This window comes from Macaca mulatta, chromosome 1 (assembly GCF_049350105.2).
Source record: "Macaca mulatta isolate MMU2019108-1 chromosome 1, T2T-MMU8v2.0, whole genome shotgun sequence".
Lineage (NCBI taxonomy): Eukaryota > Metazoa > Chordata > Mammalia > Primates > Cercopithecidae > Macaca > Macaca mulatta.
This window is the reverse complement of record NC_133406.1, coordinates 116,050,223-116,067,180: the sequence shown is the minus strand read 5'-3', so window position 1 is coordinate 116,067,180 and position 16,958 is coordinate 116,050,223. Positions and strand designations below refer to the sequence as shown.

Here is a 16,958-nt window from a genome sequence, read left to right as displayed (position 1 = left end):
GACCCAAGATAACATAATCTTAGAAACACACACAATGGTTTCTTTTTCTTTTTTTTTCTTTTTTTTTTGAGACGGAGTTTTGCTCTTGTTGCCCTGGTTGCAGTGCAATGGCGCAATCTCGGCCCACTGCAACCTCCGCCTCCCAGGTTCAAGTGATTCTCCTGCCTCAGCCTTCCGAGCAGCTGGGATTGCAGGCATGCGCCACCACGCCTGGATAATTTTTTTTTTTTTTTTTAATTTCTAGTAGAGACGGGGTTTCTCCATGTTGGTCAGGCTGGTCTCAAACTCCTGACCTCAGGTGATCCACCCGCCTCAGCCTCCTGAAGTGTTGGGATTACAGGCGTGAGCCACCACACCCAGCCAGAAACACAACGGTTCCTACTGGTTTTTTGCTTGTTTGTGTAAAGAGCAACTTTGAGAGGGATATATGGTGTCTGGAAAGGAGAACAATTGCTTTCCTAGACTCACCCAAGACTGGCCTCCCTAGAAAATGCACTCTCCTCCCCAAAATCCGCCCCCTCACAGGAGGCAGGGTTTTTCTTTTGGGCAAACCTGCTCCTGGGGAGAGGAGGTGGCAAAACCTGTTTGAAGATGAGGTTACCTCCCCTCCACACCTCCCTCCTTGGAGGCAAGAACTACAACAGCTGAGACAGAAAAGAGGTAAAGAAGTGTTGGGGGCTGGGACAACCAGCTCCCCAACAACTCCTAGGTGTTTAAAGAAGGAGGCAGGAAGACTTGTGAAGATGGGAACTATACAAGAGGCAGGAAAAAAGACAGATGTTGGGTAAGTAAGATCCTGGCTCACTTGATTGGTAACAGGGAATAAATAGTCCTGAGAGACTTCCCCACCACCCAGCTCTTACTGGGTCAAATCTCGGGTTCCTCAAGGAGACAAGACTGTAAGAGAATTTGCAGAGAAGGGATGAGGGTGGTTGTAGGTAGGAAATGTCAGTATGGTATGGATCTGGGGAACAGGGGATTCCAGGATCATTCCCTGGTTTAAAAATAAAGGAAGTTTCTATAATATGTTGTATCTGATAAATCTGCCTGTGTTCTTTGTTTTCTAACCCTCACCCTCCAGAATGGCCATTAGGAAAGCTGAACCAGAACTGAGTTTAGGTCCAGGTTCTCGTTGTGGCAAATCTGTCTCCTTACCTTCTTCCTCCACCCCTCCACCTATGCCATGTTTTCCCTTAGCCACTCCCCAGCTGGGTGGAGGAAAGGCAGGCCTGACTAGGTGCCGTCTTCCTGACTTCGCTCAGTGATAGCTGGGTGGGTCTAGCTGGGTTCCAGCCCATTGTAATGTGGGATATCTCTAACCCCAACTTCGTAGGTGGAGCAATTGCTATAGAGGTAAATATGATTAACTTTACATTCCATCTTTCCTCTGCTCTCAAACCCAACAAGCAGGTAATCTACTTCTAGCAAGTGGTGAAGGTAAGAGAAACATCTGTATAGGAGGCAAGAGATCTAAGTTCTTTTGAAGGCCTGCCCTCTGCTCTGTATCTCAATTACTGTTCTTCATTTCAGTTATTCTTACCTACTATTCAATTCCCTTAATCTTTTCTTCTTGGGGGGCTGTCTTAGGGTCAGGGAGATTGCAGAAGCCCCAGAACTAGAAGCAGCCCTGAGACATGGGGAATTGGAGCTGAAGGAGGAATGGCAGGATGAAGAATTCCCTAGGTGAGGATGTGTGAGGGCAGCTGGGAGAAGGGAGGGATGGTCACGAATGGACGGAGGGGATGGCGCAGCAGCTCATGGCTGTAATCCCAGCACTTTGGGTGGCCGAGGCAGGTGGATCACTTGAGCTCAGAAGTTCAAGACTTCTCTGAGCAACATGGCATAACCCCATCTCTTTTTTTTTTTTTTTTTTTTTTTTTTTGAGACGGAGTCTGGCTCTGTCGCCCAGGCTGGAGTGCAGTGGCTGGATCTCAGCTCACTGCAAGCTCCGCCTCCCGGGTTTGTGCCATTCTCCTGCCTCAGCCTCCCGAGTAGCTGGGACTACAGGCGCCCGCCACCTCGCCCGGCTATTTTTTTGTATTTTTTAGTAGAGACGGGGTTTCACTGTGTTAGCCAGGATGGTCTCGATCTCCTGACCTCGTGATCCGCCCGTCTCGGCCTCCCAAAGTGCTGGGATTACAGGCTTGAGCCACCGCGCCCGGCCGGCATAACCCCATCTCTACAAAAATATAAAATTTAGCCAGGTGTGGTGGTGCATACCTGTAGTCCCAGCTACTCGGGAGGCTGAGGTGGGAGGATTGCTTGAGCTCTGGAGGTAGAGGCTGCAGTGAGCTATGATTGTGACACTGCATTCCAGCCTGGGCAACACAGTGAGACCCTGTCTCAAAAAACAATTAAAAAAAAAGAAAGCATAGGTGATAAAATCATGGTGGGGAGAGAGAACCTATATATTGAGTCCTGGCTTGATGCCTTTGTTGTATATCTCTGCCGCCTTTTAATCTCTTCCCCTCTAGATTGCTTCCTGAGGAGGTTGACCCTTCTGAAGATCCTGGAGACCCTAAAGGAGATTCACAGGCAGGTAGGTCAAGTAGAAACCAGGCCTCAAGTTCTTGATTCCAGTCCAGTAAAGGGCTATACCACCTCTATCCTTTTACAGTTCCATTTCCCCTTCCCCAAATCTCCCCTGCGTCAGTCCTTCTTCAGCGTTCAACCGATATTATCACTTTCACATACAGGAATTCTAGCCCTCTCGGCCCTCCAACGCACACACCCATCTTGGTTCTCTTTTTCCCCCTTTCTCCAACTGCAGGTACCCCCAGCACTTTAGCCCTGTGTGGCCAGCGCCCCATGCGCAAGCGTCTTTCTGCCCCAGAGTTGCGGCTGAGTCTGACTAAGGGGCCTGGAAATGATGGAGCTTCGCCCACCCAGTCTACGCCTTCCTCTCCTGATGGCAGTTCTGACCTGGAGGTAGACGAATTGGAGACACCTTCAGACTCGGAGCAGCTGGACAGTGGACATGAATTTGAATGGGAAGGTGGGAAACAAACCAGAGGACTCAGCTGGTAGAAGTAGAGGCTAGAGCTAAAGGATCAGGATGGACTTAATGGGATTGCAGTTAGAACTAATAAGGTGGGACCAAGGGCTGCAGCCAGCAAAATTAGTTTCCTCAAATGGAACAGTAGGGCTTATAGGTCCAATGTGAGAGTAGTCAGTAGAGGGGGAGGGGAGCCCTTTGTTTATTAAGGAAAATTTAATAGAATGCCTGTTATATACTATCATGTATAGGACTGGGGTTATAAAGAGAGGCCCTACAGGTAATTCCCTGCTTAGTAGGAAACAAACATATATAAAAATAATTGCAGGAGCCGGGCGCGGTGGCTCACACCTGTAATCCCAGCACTTTGGGAGGCCGAGGCGGGTGGATCACGAGGTCAGGAGATCGAGACCATCCTGGCTAACACGGTGAAACCCTGTCTCTACGAAAAATACAAAAAATTAGCTGGGCGTGGTGGCGGGAGCCGGTAGTCCCAGCTACTCGGGAGGCTGAGGCAGGAGAATGGCGTGAACTCAGGAGTGGAGCCTGCAGTGAGCCGAGATGGTGCCACTGCACTCCAGCCTGGGCGACAGAGCAAGACTCCATCTCAAAAAAAAAAAAAAATGCAGTTAAAGGTTATGATCTATACATGTGTAGGGTACAGTGTAGACAGGGAGAAGGAAAAGTCAGTTCTACCTGAGAGATGTTAGGAAAGGCTTCATGAAGGAGATGATTCTGAGCTAAGTGTTGAAAGCTGAAGCTGACATTTATCAGGTAGTTGGAGAGAGGGCATTCTAAGGAAAAGAAGCAGAAGCAACTCAAGCAATAGCATGGCATGTTGGTGAGTTCAAAGTATGAGCATGACTATTTTAATATGAAGGGCTGGGAGGTGAAGAGAGAATGACAAAAGATAGTGCTGCTGGGTTAAGTAGACAAAGGTCACATCATGGAGGCCCTTGCTGCCATGCTAAGGAGTTTAGGTTTTATCTTGTAGACAATAGGGAGTCATGATAAGTTTTTTTGTGTTTTGTTTTTGATACAGAGTCTTGCCCTGTTGCCCAGGCTGGAATAAAGTGGTGCAATATAGGCTCACTGCAACCTCTGCTTCCCAGGTTCAAGTGATTCTTGTTCCTCAGCCTCTTGAGTAGCTGGGATTACAGACATGCACTACCACATCTGGCTAATTTTTATATTTTTAGTAGAGATGGGGTTTCACCATGTTGGCCAGGCTGATCTTGAGCTCCTGGCCTCAAGTGATCTGCCTGCCTTGGCCTCTCAATGTGCTGGGATTACAGGTGTGAGCCACATGCCTGGCCCAGTAAGGTTTTAATGAAAGGAGTAACATGATCAAATTTAATGACTCTGAAAAGATTGGAAACAACCTAAAGATCCAGCAGTAAGATATTACGTATGTTATGGTGCATCCATCCAGTGGAATACTAAATACTAGGCAACATTTTGTTTTTGAGACAGTCTTACTCTGTTGCCCAGTCTGGAGTGCAATGCACGATCTTGGCTCACTGCAGCCTCAACCTCCTAGGCTCAAGCAATCCTCCTGCCTCAGCCACCCAAGTATCTGGGACTATAGGCACATGCCACCACACCTGGCTGATTTTTATATATTTTTGTAGAGACAGGGTCTTGCTACTTTGCCCAGGCTGGTCTTGAACTCCTGGCCTCAAGCAATCCTCCTGCCTCAGTCTCCCAAAGTGTTGGGATTATGGGCCTTAGCCACTGTGCCTGGCTATGCAACTATTTTTTAAAATGAAGCAGTTCTTAGGCCGGGAGCAGTGGCTCACGCCTGTAATCCCAGCACTTTGGTAGGCTGAGGCGGTTGGATCACCTGCGGTCAGGAGTTCGAGACCAGCCTGACCAACATGGAGAAACCCCATCTCTACTAAAAATACAGAATTAGCTGGGCATGGTGGCACACACCTGTAATCCCACCTACTTGGGAGGCTGAGGCAGGAGAATCGCTTGAACCCGGGAGGCAGAGGTTGCGGTGAGCCAAGATCGCGCCATTGTACTCCAGCCTGGGCGACAAGCAAAACTCCGTCTCAAAAAAAAAAAAAAAAAAAAGGCAGCTCTTTCTTGCTATGGAAAGATCATGCAGAATGGTGGGTATAATATATTATCATTTGAATAAAAAGCTAAAGAGGCTGGGTGCAGTGGTTCACACCTGTAATCCCAACACTTTGGGAGGCTGAGGAGGGCAGATCACCTGAGCCCAGAAGTTGGGACCAACCTGGGCAACAAAGTGAAACCCTATTTCTACGAAAAAAAAAAAAATTTTTTTAATTGGCCGGGCTTTGTGGCACACATCTGTAGTCCCAGCTACTCGGGAGGCTGAGGTGGGAGGATCACCTGAGCCTGGGAAGTCGAAGTTGCAGTAAGCCAAGATCATGCCACTCCACTCCAGCCTAGAAGACAGAGTAAGACCCTGTCTCAAAAAAAAAAAGGTAGAGAAGACAGGAAAACTTGCTCTAGCAGTGGTATAGAGAGTGGATTGGAAAAAAACAGAGTAGAGGCAGGGAAAGCAGTCAGGAGGCTAGTACCAAGGCCAGGTGAGAAATACTAAGAACACAAACCAGGATAGCAGTATGGAAAGGATGCTGAAAGAATATCATAGAGATAGATGGAAGACAATCTGGAGTCCAGTTGATTTCAGGGCTGATAGAGAAGAAAGAGTTTCACATGACATGCAGTTTTCTCACTAGCCAGGTATGCTGATGTATACCCATAGCCCTAGCTGCTTGGGAAGCTGGGGTGGGAGTATCACTTGAGCCCAGGAGGTCAAAGCTGCAGTGAGCAAAGGTCGAGCCACTGTACTCCAGCTTGGGTAGCAGAGTGAGTCCCTGTCTCTAAAAGAAAACAACAACAACAATAATAATAATAATAATATTACAGTTTTCTCATTCAGGCAGCTAGATGGATTGAGTCATTCATCAATACAGGAAATATGGCCGGGTATGGTGGCTCATGCCTGTGATCCTAGCACTTTGGGAGGCCAAAGCAGGTGGATCACCTGAGGTCAGGAGTTCAAGACAAGCCTGGCCAACAAGGCAAAACCTTGTCTCTACTAAAAATACAAAAAATTTGTTAGCTGGGGTGGCATGCACCTGTAGTCCCAGCTACTCAGGAGACTGAGGCAGGAGAATCACTTGAACCTGGGAGGTGGAGGTTGCAGTGAGCCAAGATCGCACCACTGCACTCCAGCCTGGGCAACAAAGCAAGACTCCATCTCAGAAAAAAAAAAAAAAAAAAAAGGAAATAGGAAATATGAGGGAGAATAAGAAGAATGATTTATTTATTATTATTATTATTATTATTTTTGAGACAGTCTCGCTCTTGTTGCCCAGGCTGTATTATTAGTATTTTTTTAGAGACAAAGTCTTACTCTGTCACCCAGGCTAGAGTGCAGTGGTATGATCATAGCCCACTGAAGCCTTGAATTCCTGGGCACAAGTGATCCTCCCACCTTGGCCCTCCAAAGCAGAAGAGAATGATTATGAGTTCCATTTTTTTTTGTTGTTATTGTTTTATAATTTGTAATTTTATTATTTTTTAAAATTTTTTGTAAAGATGAGGTCTCACTTTGTTGCCCAGGCTGGTCTCAAACTCCTGGCTTCAAGCAGTCTTCCTGCCTTGGCCTCCCAAAGTGCTGGGATTACAGGAACGAGCCACTGAGCACAGCCTTGAGTTCCCTTTTGAATCTGGTGATTTGTTGATGACAAGGAGACACCAAGTGAAGATGTTTTTGTTTTTGTTTTCGTTTTTGATACAGAGTCTTGCCCTGTTGCCCAGGCTGGAGTAAAGTGGTGCAATATAGGCTCACTGCATTTAGGGATATGGCTAGAGTTAGAACAGAAGCCTGGGTTACAGGCTGGGTGTGGTAGCTCATGCCTGTAATCCCAGCACTTTGGGAGGCCAAGGTGGGCTGATTGCTTTGAACTCAGGAGTTCAAGACCAGCCTAGGCAACATGGCAAAACCCTGTTTCTATAAAAAATACAAAAATTAGCTGGGCATGGTGGTGCATGCCTGTGGTCCCAGCTACACAGGAGCCTGAGGCTTGAGAATCGCTTGAGCCCAGGAAGTGGAGGTTGCAGTGAGCTGAGATTGTGCCACTGCACCCCAGCGTGGGCTACAGAGTAAGACTCTTTCTCAAAAAAAAAAAAAAAAAAAAAAAGCCTGGGTTAGAGAGGCAAATTTGGGATTACAGACATCATTTCCTTACTGGTGGAACTGAAGACATGGGACTAGATGAGCTCATCTAGGGAAAATCATTTAAAGAAAGAAAGAATCTCAGCCAGGCTCAGTGGCTCATGCCTATAATCCCAGCACTTTGGGAGGCCGAGGCGGGTGGATCACGAGGTCAGGAGATCGAGACCATCCTGGCTAACACAGTGAAACCCCGTCTCTACTAAAATACAAAAAAAAATTAGCTGGGCGTGGTGGCAGGTGCCTGTAGTCCCAGCTACTCGGGAGGCTGAGGCAGCAGAATGGCATGAATCGGGAGGCGTAGTTTGCAGTGAGCCAAGATTGCGCCACTGCACTCCAGCCTGGGTGACAGAATGAGATACTGTCTCAAAAAAAAAAAAGGAAAGGAAAGAAAAGAATCTCAAAAAATACCTGATACTGCTAAGGGTCATAGTGCAAGGTCATCCTAAGTCCATCATCTAGTTAAAAGGTGAGGATAGCCGGGCGCGGTGGCTCAAGCCTGTAATCCCAGCACTTTGGGAGGCCGAGACGGGCAGATCACGAGGTCGGGAGATCGAGACCATCCTGGTTAACACGGTGAAACCCCGTCTCTACTAAAAAATACAAAAAACTAGCCGGGCGAGGTGGCGGGCGCCTGTAGTCCCAGCTACTCGGGAGGCTGAGGCAGGAGAATGGCGTGAACCCGGGAGGCGGAGCTTGCAGTGAGCTGAGATCCAGCCACTGCACTCCAGCCTGGGTGACAGAGCGAGACTCCGTCTCAAAAAAAAAAAAAAAAAAAAAAAAAAAAAAAGGTGAGGATAGTGAGTCACAGGAGAAAGAAACCAGCAAGATATTGGGTTGATGGGACAAAACAGGGCTAAAGAGTCAAGGAAAAGGCCAGATGCAGTGACTCATGCCTGTAATCCCAGCACTTTGGGAGGCCAAGGTAGGTAGATCGCTTGAGCTCAGGAATTTGAGACCAACCTGGGCAACATGGTACAACCCCATCTCTACCAAAAAATTAGCTGAACGTGGTGGCATGTGCCTGTGGTCCCAGCTACTCAGGAGGCTGAGGTGGGAGGATCACTTGAGCCTGGAAGGCGGAGGTTGCAGTGAGCTGAGATTGCACCACTGCACTCCAGCCTGAGTGGCAGAGTGAGACTCTGTCTCAAAAAAAAGGAAAAAAAAAAAAATCAAGGAAAAAATCGAGGAATGACAGATTAGAGTAACAAACTAGGAATCTGAGGAAGTTACAAAAAACTGAAGGTAGAAAATCGCCTGATCGGCCGGGCACGGTGGCTCAAGCCTGTAATCCCAGCACTTTGGGAGGCCGAGACGGGCGGATCACGAGGTCAGGAGATCGAGACCATCCTGGGTAACACAGTGAAACCCCGTCTCTACTAAAAATACAAAAACTTAGCTGGGCGAGGTGGCAGGCGCCTGTAGTCCCAGCTACTCGGGAGGCTGAGGCAGGAGAATGGCGTGAACCCGGGAGGCGGAGCTTGCAGTGAGCTGAGATCCGGCCACTGCACTCCAGCCTGGATGACAGAGCGAGACTCCGTCTCAAAAAAAAAAAAAAAAAAAAAAAAAAAAAAAAAAAAGAAAATCGCCTGATCCTTCCCCATCCCTCTCTTTTAGATGAACTACCCCGGGCAGAGGGTCTGGGTGCCAGTGAGGCAGCTGAAAGGCTGGGCCGAGGTTGTATGTGGGATGTGGCTGGAGAAGATGGACGTCACTGGAGGGTGTTCCGAATCGGACCACGGGAGCAGCGCGTAGACATGACTGTCATTGAGCCCTATAAGAAAGTCCTGTCTCATGGAGGTAATGGCTAGCATAAATGGAGGGTAAGAGCTATGGCTTCTTTTTTTTTTTTTTTTTTTTTTCCTTTTTTTTGAGACGGAGTCTAGCTCTGTCACCCAGGCTGGAGTGCAGTGGCCGGATCTCAGCTCACTGCAAGCTCTGCCTCCCGGGTTCATGCCATTCTCCTGCCTCAGCCTCCCGAGTAGCTGGGACTACAGGCGCCTGCCACCTCGCCCGGCTAAGTTTTTGTATTTTTAGTAGAGACGGGGTTTCACTGTGTTACCCAGGATGGTCTCGATCTCCTGATCTCGTGATCCGCCCGTCTCGGCCTCCCAAAGTGCTGGGATTACAGGCTTGAGCCACCGCGCCCGGCCTGAGCTATGGCTTCTTAATAAAATGCCTAAGCTGGAGACTCAGTCATTGGATCCAAAATCTATCCTGTAACTTCCAAAGACCCTCAGAGTCCCTCAATTTAAACAGATATACTATCTATCAATACATATTTGTTGACCAAATGAATTTTCCCCTTATACTCTCCAGGTTACCACGGTGATGGCCTCAATGCTGTCATCCTTTTTGCTTCCTGTTATCTACCTAGAAGCAGCATCCCCAACTACACCTATGTCATGGAACACTTGTTTAGGTGAGGTGGAAGGCCTGAAGGGCTACAGGGCAGTGTTAGGGAGGGAAAAGTGAAAAAGAACTCCTTCAAAGATCAGTAGCTGATGGGAGAGTACAGTAATGTTCCTCTCACTCCCTGAAACCCCCAACACATACCTTCCCTGCAATTTCATCCCCCTAGGTATATGGTGGGAACTCTGGAGCTGCTAGTAGCTGAAAATTACCTGCTTGTTCATTTGAGTGGAGGCACAAGCAGGGCCCAAGTTCCACCTCTGAGCTGGATACGCCAGTGTTACCGTAGCCTGGATCGGCGGTGAGACCTGGGATGAGAGGGCTACAACTGTCTATCTCATCTTTTTTTCCCACCTTTCTATTATTTCTTCTTCCATTTAGTCCTTTCCTATTGTCTTTGTCCTTCCACGTTCCTTTCCCAGCTCTTTTGTCTTCTGTCCTCTCCTGGAGTCAGGGAAATCTAGCTTCAAATCTTGCCATTACCACATTACCATTTACTAGCTATATGGCTTTGGACAAGTCACTTAACCTCCCTGGGCTTCAGCTTCAGCTGGCTGTGTTATCCAGACTGGAGTACAGTGGCATGATCTCGGCTCATTGCCACCTCTGACTGCCAGGCTCAAGCGATCCTCCCACCTCAGCCTCCCAAGTAACTGGGACTACAGGCATGGGCCACCATGCTCGGCTAACTTTTGTATTTTTTGTAGAGATGGAGTTTCACCATTTTGCCCAGGCTGATCTCAAACTCCTGAGCTCAAGTGATCTGCCCGCCTCCACCTCCCAAAGTGCTGGGATTATAGGCATGAGGCACTGCACCTGGCCACTTTAGCTTCTTTATCTGTAAAATGGCAATGATTATACTTTTGCCACTGGGTATTTGTGAAAAGCAATTAAATTAGTGTGGCATATTGCCTGGCACACAGGAAGCACTCTTCTCTTCTCTCAGTCTTGCTATTTATTTCCCTTTCCATACCTCCATTATCTTCTTCTCTGCCTTCATCACTGACCTATGTGTCTTCTCTGTCACCAGGCTGTAGTGCAGTGGTGCGATCATGGCTCACTGGAACCTCTGCCTCCCTGGCTCAAGCCACTCTCCCACCTCAGCCTTCCAAGTAGCTGGGAGTACAGGCATGCGCCACCACCATGCCTAGCTAATTTTTGTATTTTGTTGTTGTTGTTGTTAGAGACAGGGTTTTGCCATGTTTCTCAGGCCAGTCTTGAACTCCTGAGCTCAGGTGATCTGCCTGCCTCAGCCTCCCAAAGTGCTGGGATTACAGGCGTGAGACACTGTCTCTGGCCCTATGTCTTCTTTTCCTTCTCAGGATTTTTTTTTCCCCTTTTGTTTCCCCCATCTCCCTTTGCTCACTTTTCTCTTCTTGCCCCCTTTCCTTTTTTTGTCCTTGCTGGTCTTCTTCCACCTAGAGTTTTATAAGTAATCTTGGTCATGGAGCGATGCAAAAGCATGCAAAAGGAACTTACGCAAGGGTAGGGCACAAGAGGGAAATGGAGCAGAAAAAGACCAGGTGGCTGGGCACGGTGGCTCATGTCTGTAATCCCAGCACTTTGGAAGGCCGAGGTGGGCGGATCACAAGGTGAGGAGTTCAAGACCAGCCTGGCCAACATGGTGACAAGTCACCATCTCTACTAAAAATATATAAAAATTAGCTGGGCATGGTGGCGTGTGCCTATAATCCCAGCTTCTTGGGAGGCTGAGGCAGAAGAATTGATTGAAACCGGAAGGTGGAGGGTTGCAGTGAGCCGAGATCGCACCACTGCACTCCAGCCTGGCGACAGAGCGAGATTCCGTCTCAAAAAAAAAAAAAAAAAAAAAATCTGAAAGGAGAGTTTTTTAAAAGTGAGGATCATGGAGGGCTAAATAAGATGGGCGGAGCTGAGATTACAGCTGACGGAATGGGGATTAGACCCAAGTACCAGATAAATCTAGAAACTAGAGAAGTGAAGGAAGTTACAGTACAGAAAACAGTTCCACTTGATCTTCACACATAAAGGTGGAAGAAGAAATAGGATGATCTCCTGTTGTTTTTCAGGCTACGGAAAAACCTGCGAGCCCTGGTGGTTGTCCATGCTACATGGTATGTGAAGGCATTTCTGGCACTGCTTCGGCCCTTCATCAGGTACTAGTTCTAGGAACAAGGACTCCCTTCTCCTTCCCCCCATTTTCAAAATCAAGATTAAGATCTTTCTCCACCTTGATTCTTTCTAGCCTTAACCACTCTACTTCTACATTTTTCTTTGCAAGGATTTTTGGGAACCCTTCTCCCAATACAAAACACAGTTGGTTTATTCTCTCTTTTCAGTTCCAAATTCACACGAAAAATCCGTTTTCTGGACAGCCTGGGGGAGCTGGCGCAACTCGTATCCCTGGATCAAGTCCACATCCCTGAAGCTGTCAGACAGTGAGTTTCACACTTAAGGATAAAGCTTTGGGGGTGGGATGTGTAAAGCCAATCCCTACTTTTTTAATGCCTTGGGGGACATACAAAAGAACGAAAAGACAGAGGCCCTGCTTTTGGGTGCTTTAATATATATGGGGAAACTGCACACACCCAGAGAAGAAATGAAGGACACTATTGCATCCAACAAGAATAAATGAAAAAAAACCCTATATATATAAGTGCAGAGGCAATAAGGAATAATCACAGTGCAGAGGAGATTCCGACTGGCCCTAGAAATTAGGAAGAGATGTGTTGGAAGTGAACAGATGATATCCAGTGGGGGAGAGGGTATTAGGGAGCAAAAGTGCTAAATGATGACTCAACCCAATCATCTAGCTCTTCCAGTTCACCTGGCTTGTCTCCCCAAACCAGAAAGTAAAACCCAAGTCCTGCCCCTGAACCTCTTCTCTCCTCTCGTCTCCCCTCCCTCTCCTAGGCTGGACCGGGATCTCCATGGCTCAGGAGGGACCTAACACAGGACTGGATAAAAGGCCTTAGAACCAGTTAGTGATCTGCCTACACCTGAATCCCTGAAACATCTGAGCTGTTTTGTAAATCATCTTATCCCCAATCTCAGTACCACTGGATCTTCACTTCTCAGTGGGATTTTGTCCTTTGCATGACCCTGCCTTCAGCAGGGCTTTGAGACTGGGAAGCTGGTCTGCTGGGTGACTTTCATTCCAGTTGTTGGGGCGGAAGGCTGAATGTAGGGTCATTTTGTATGGGATATGCAGAGCTCTGGGGTTGTTTTGTTTTTTGAGTTGGAGTCCGGCTCTGTGGCCAAGCTGGAGTGCAGTGACGCCATCTCGGCTCACTGCAACCTCTGTCTCCTGGTTCGAGCCATTCTTCTGCCTCAGCATCCCGAGTAGCTGAGACTACAGGCACACACCACGCCCAATTAATTTTTTTGTATTTTTAGTACAGACAGGGTTTCACCTTGTTGGCCAGGATGGTCTTGATCTCTTGACCTCGTGATCTGCCCGCCTCAGCCTCCCAAAGTGCAGAGATTACAGTTGTGAGCCACTGCGCCCGGCCAGAGCTCTGGGTTTTAATCCTACTTTAGCTGTAGAACCTTGGGCAAATCATCTTTTTGGGTCCTCATTTTCCTCCTCTCTAAGTGGAGGGGCTGTGATCCTTCCACCTTGGATGGAAGAGGCTTACCTGACAGCCAGCCTGCCTGCTGGGAGCCAGGAGAGTCAGCTCCTTAAATCTTGAAGAACCCCTGTATGCCCTTTTTCCTTCTAAGTCATGTCTGCTGCCTGTGAGCCTGGGAAGGAGTGCTTTCAAAACCTGTATTTTGCGCTTTAGTAAATTTAGAACTGTAGAGACTAATAAACTGCGATGAGACATTTAAGCTCTACTCCAAAGAAGTGAACGACTCTTTCACCACCCCTTGCATCCCAAACCTTCTTTCGGTTCTGGCAGAGTTCTTGCCGCAGAGATTCCTTAGGAGCACCCCGCGCGGTGCGCGGGCGCCTGCGCGTCGAACCCCACCCCCTTCCCCGCGGGCCTCGGTTCAAACGACCCAGTGGGTCTAGAGCGGAAGGGAGGGAGCGAAGGTAGGAGGCAGGGCCTGCCTCAGTGGCCTCCCTCCCAACCCCAAGAGCCCAGCCCCATGGTCCCCGCCGCCGGCGCGCTGCTGTGGGTCCTGCTGCTGAGTCTGGGTCCCCGGGCGGCGGGGGCCCAAGGCCTGACCCAGACTCCGACCGCAATGCAGAGGATCAGTTTACGCTCTGCGGGCCCCAGGACCCGCAGCTACCGGAGCACCGCCCGGCCTGTTCTTCCCCGGAAGACGAGGATAATCCTAGAGGACGATAATGATGCCATGGCCGACGCCGACCGCCTGGCTGGACCGGCGGCTGCAGAGCTCTTGGCCGCCACGGTGTCCACCGGCTTTAGCCGGTCGTCCACCATTAACGAGGAGGATGGGTCTTCGGAAGAGGGGGTTGTGATTAATGCCGGAAAGGATAACACCAGCAGAGAGCTTCCCAGTGTGACTCCCAGTACAGCGGGGAGTTCCAGCACGAGGTTTATAGCCAATAGTCAGGAGCCTGAAATCAGGATGACTTCAAGCCTGCCGCACTCCCCCGGGAGGTCTACTGAGGACCCGCCAGGCTCGGAGGCCACCCTGAGCCAGTGGTCCACACCCGGGTCTACCCCGAGCCGGTGGCCGTCACCCTCATCTACAGCCATGCCACCTCCTGAGGATCTGCGACTGGTGCTGATGCCCTGGGGCCCGTGGCACTGCCACTGCAAGTCGGGCACCATGAGCCGGAGCCGGTCTGGGAAGCTGCACGGCCTTTCCGGGCGCCTTAGAGTTGGGGCACTGAGCCAACTCCGCACGGAGCACAAGCCTTGCACCTACCAACAATGTCCCTGCAACCGACTTCGGGAAGAGTGCCCCCTGGACACAAGTCTCTGTACTGACACCAACTGTGCCTCTCAGAGCACCACCAGTACCAGGGCCACCACTACCCCCTTCCCCACCATCCACCTCAGAAGCAGTCCCAGCCTGCCACCCACCAGCCCCTGCCCAGCCCTGGCTTTTTGGAAACAGGTCAGGATTGGCCTGGAGGATATTTGGAATAGCCTCTCTTCAGTGTTCACAGAGATGCAACCAGTAAGTGTTTGGTGATAAGCCAGAGTCTTTGATGATGGATCTGAAAAGTCTTGATATCTAAAACCCAGTTGCTAAGCCAGCCAGTGTTGCTTACATGAACTGTTACTGACTTACCTGGTTATTGATTCATAACATGCATTGGTTATTCACAATGTTAGCCATTGATTCCACCTTTTTTTTTTTTTTTGAGACGGAGTCTTGCTCTGTCGCCCAGGCTGGAGTGCAGTGGCGGGATCTCAGCTCACTGCAAGCTCCGCCTCTAGGGTTTACGCCATTCTCCTGCCTCAGCCTCCCGAGTAGCTGGGATTACAAGTGCCCGCCACCTCGCCCGGCTAGTTTTCTGTATTTTTTTAGTAGAGACGGGGTTTCACCGTGTTCGCCAGGATGGTCTCGATCTCCTGACCTCGTGATCCGCCCGTCTCAGCCTTCCAAAGTGCTGGGATTACAGGCTTAAGCCACCACACCCAGCTGATTCCACCTATTATTTATTGAGCAACTACTGGTTGGTCATTAGGTAAAATGTCTTACTGCTCATTAGGTGATTAGTGACCAAACAGTTAATAGTTAAGATTGGAAATACTTTTTTTTAAAGACAGAGTTTCACTCTTATTGCCAAGGCTGGAGTGCAATGGCATGATCTTGGCTCACTGCAACCTCTGCCTCCCAGGTTCAAGCAATTCTCCTGCCTCAGCCTCTTGACTAGCTGGGATTATAGGCACTCACCCACTACCACACCCAGCTAATTTTGTTTTTGTTTTTGTTTAGTAGAGATGGGGTTTTACCATGTTGGCCAGGCTGGTCTAGAACTCCTGACTTCAAGTGATCCACCTGCCTCGGCCTCCCAAAATGCTGGGATTATAGGCATGAGCCACTGAGCCTAGCCCTGGAAATTCTTTCTTTTTTTTACAAAGTCTCGCTATATTGCCCAGGATGGTCTTGAACTCCTGGGCTCAAGCAATTCTCCTGCCTCAGCCTTCCAAAGTGCTGGGATTACAGGCATGAGCTACTGTGCCCCTGGCCATAAGACTTTTTTTTTTCCAAGACAGGGTCTTACTCTCATCACTCAGGCTGGAGTGTGGTGGTGCAATCACAACTCACTGCAGCCTCCGTCTTCTGAGCTCACGCAATCCTCCCACTTTAGCCTGCTGAGTAGCTGGGACTACAGACATGCACCACGCCTGGCTAACAAGATCTCACTATGTTGCCCAGGCTGGTCTCCAACTCCTGAGCTCAAGGGATCTGCCCACCTTGGCCTTCCAGAATTCTGGGATTACAGACATGAACCACCATGCCCAGCCCATAAAGACTTTTTGATGCACAGATAATTAACAGATATGGAGGATCTTAATCAATTAATAGTTTTGACCTAATACAGCTTAATAGCAACAACTGCCAAAATTTGAGGTCTTACTATGTGCACTTTACCTGAATCGATCTTCACACCCTATGAGGTATTATTATCCCCGCTTTTCAGATGAAGAAATTGAGGTTTACAAAGCTAGTAAGTGGCAGAGCCATGAGATTTAAATCAGGTTTGACACCAGTGCCAACCCTCTTCACCACTACCATCTGGGAGAACTGTCCTTCCGGGACAAGGAAGGATAGTCCTCTGCTTTACCCAGAATTACCAAAGGTTCTGATTGACTTGATAAGGTTTCAATTGATACAGATGATAGGACTTTGAGGAGGGAAAGGTGATAAACAAAGCATATGCTTGGTCATTTTGCTTGTTTCTGTTTTTCTCCTTGTGTGCCCAGTACCATTATTGCATACAAAAATAAGTAAAGGGTGGGCAATAGGGTTGAGGGAATATGGGTTTGTGGGAGGGGGAGATGAAGCAAGGAAGGGAAAGAATATAGATGTGGTTGTAATTTCCCTTTTTCTCTATTTTTTTTCCTTACCCAGATAGACAGAAACCAGAGGTAATGGCCACTTCATCCACATGAGGAGATATCAGCATCTCAACCTCTCATGCCCTTTCAATCCTAGCACCCACTAGATATTTTCAGAACAGAAAAACAAAACTGGAAAATACATTGTTTGGTCTTGTGTTTCTTTACAGAGGTACCTGAGGGAGGAGAGACGTAAATCTCTTCATCACTAAGACTGAACTGTGTAACTAGCAGCCTCTGGCTTATTCCCTACTCCCTGTCCCTCAGGATAAAATGTTGATATTGCTCATTTTCCTCATTTCCAACATTGTTTTAAAACAACTACTTCTTTTACAGGCTTGAAAAATCTCAAATAAACGCTAAG

At 48.5% G+C, this 16,958-nt stretch overlaps 2 protein-coding genes and 1 long non-coding RNA gene across 7 annotated transcripts; 2 read left to right on the top strand and 1 right to left on the bottom strand.

Moving 5' to 3' along the window:
• Window positions 1-44: 44 nt before the first annotated feature.
• On the bottom strand, window positions 45-2,326 carry LOC144331471 (uncharacterized). The gene is made up of 2 exons (XR_013398539.1): window positions 2,173-2,326; window positions 45-1,852 (listed from the first exon to the last, which is right to left on the bottom strand). It is a non-coding gene; the product is annotated as an uncharacterized LOC144331471 (long non-coding RNA).
• Window positions 169-13,442, top strand: BNIPL (BCL2 interacting protein like). Of its 5 annotated transcripts, none has more exons than XM_028829186.2 (10): window positions 169-784; window positions 1,588-1,683; window positions 2,475-2,539; window positions 2,771-2,995; window positions 8,832-9,014; window positions 9,534-9,636; window positions 9,796-9,927; window positions 11,675-11,761; window positions 11,945-12,043; window positions 12,519-13,442. In XM_028829186.2, exons 1-10 carry the CDS (start codon window positions 744-746, stop codon window positions 12,553-12,555), a joined length of 1,068 nt encoding a protein of 355 aa, XP_028685019.2. In that variant the 5' UTR covers window positions 169-743; the 3' UTR covers window positions 12,556-13,442. The 5 variants fall into 5 exon arrangements, with proteins under 5 accessions (XP_028685019.2, XP_077804119.1, XP_077804118.1 ...); XM_077947992.1 differs by having other exon boundaries at window positions 277-784; window positions 2,765-2,995; XM_077947995.1 differs by lacking the exon at window positions 169-784 and adding an exon at window positions 1,266-1,353.
• On the top strand, window positions 12,685-16,726 carry C1H1orf56 (chromosome 1 C1orf56 homolog). The gene is made up of 2 exons (XM_002808235.4): window positions 12,685-14,702; window positions 16,608-16,726. Exons 1-2 carry the CDS (start codon window positions 13,698-13,700, stop codon window positions 16,626-16,628), a joined length of 1,026 nt encoding a protein of 341 aa, XP_002808281.2. The 5' UTR covers window positions 12,685-13,697; the 3' UTR covers window positions 16,629-16,726.
• The last annotated feature ends 232 nt before the right edge of the window (window positions 16,727-16,958 follow it).

Bases quoted from the DNA above. Each gene is read 5' to 3' on its own strand.
- BNIPL (XM_077947992.1), top strand. From the start codon at position 744: ATGGGAACTATACAAGAGGCAGGAAAAAAGACAGATGTTGG. The intron at 9,015-9,533 runs GTAATGGCTAGC...TATACTCTCCAG, and splicing joins GAAAGTCCTGTCTCATGGAG to GTTACCACGGTGATGGCCTC. The intron at 9,637-9,795 runs GTGAGGTGGAAG...TCATCCCCCTAG, and splicing joins GTCATGGAACACTTGTTTAG to GTATATGGTGGGAACTCTGG.
- C1H1orf56 (XM_002808235.4), top strand. From the start codon at position 13,698: ATGGTCCCCGCCGCCGGCGCGCTGCTGTGGGTCCTGCTGCTGAGTCTG. The intron at 14,703-16,607 runs GTAAGTGTTTGG...TTCCTTACCCAG, and splicing joins TGTTCACAGAGATGCAACCA to ATAGACAGAAACCAGAGGTA.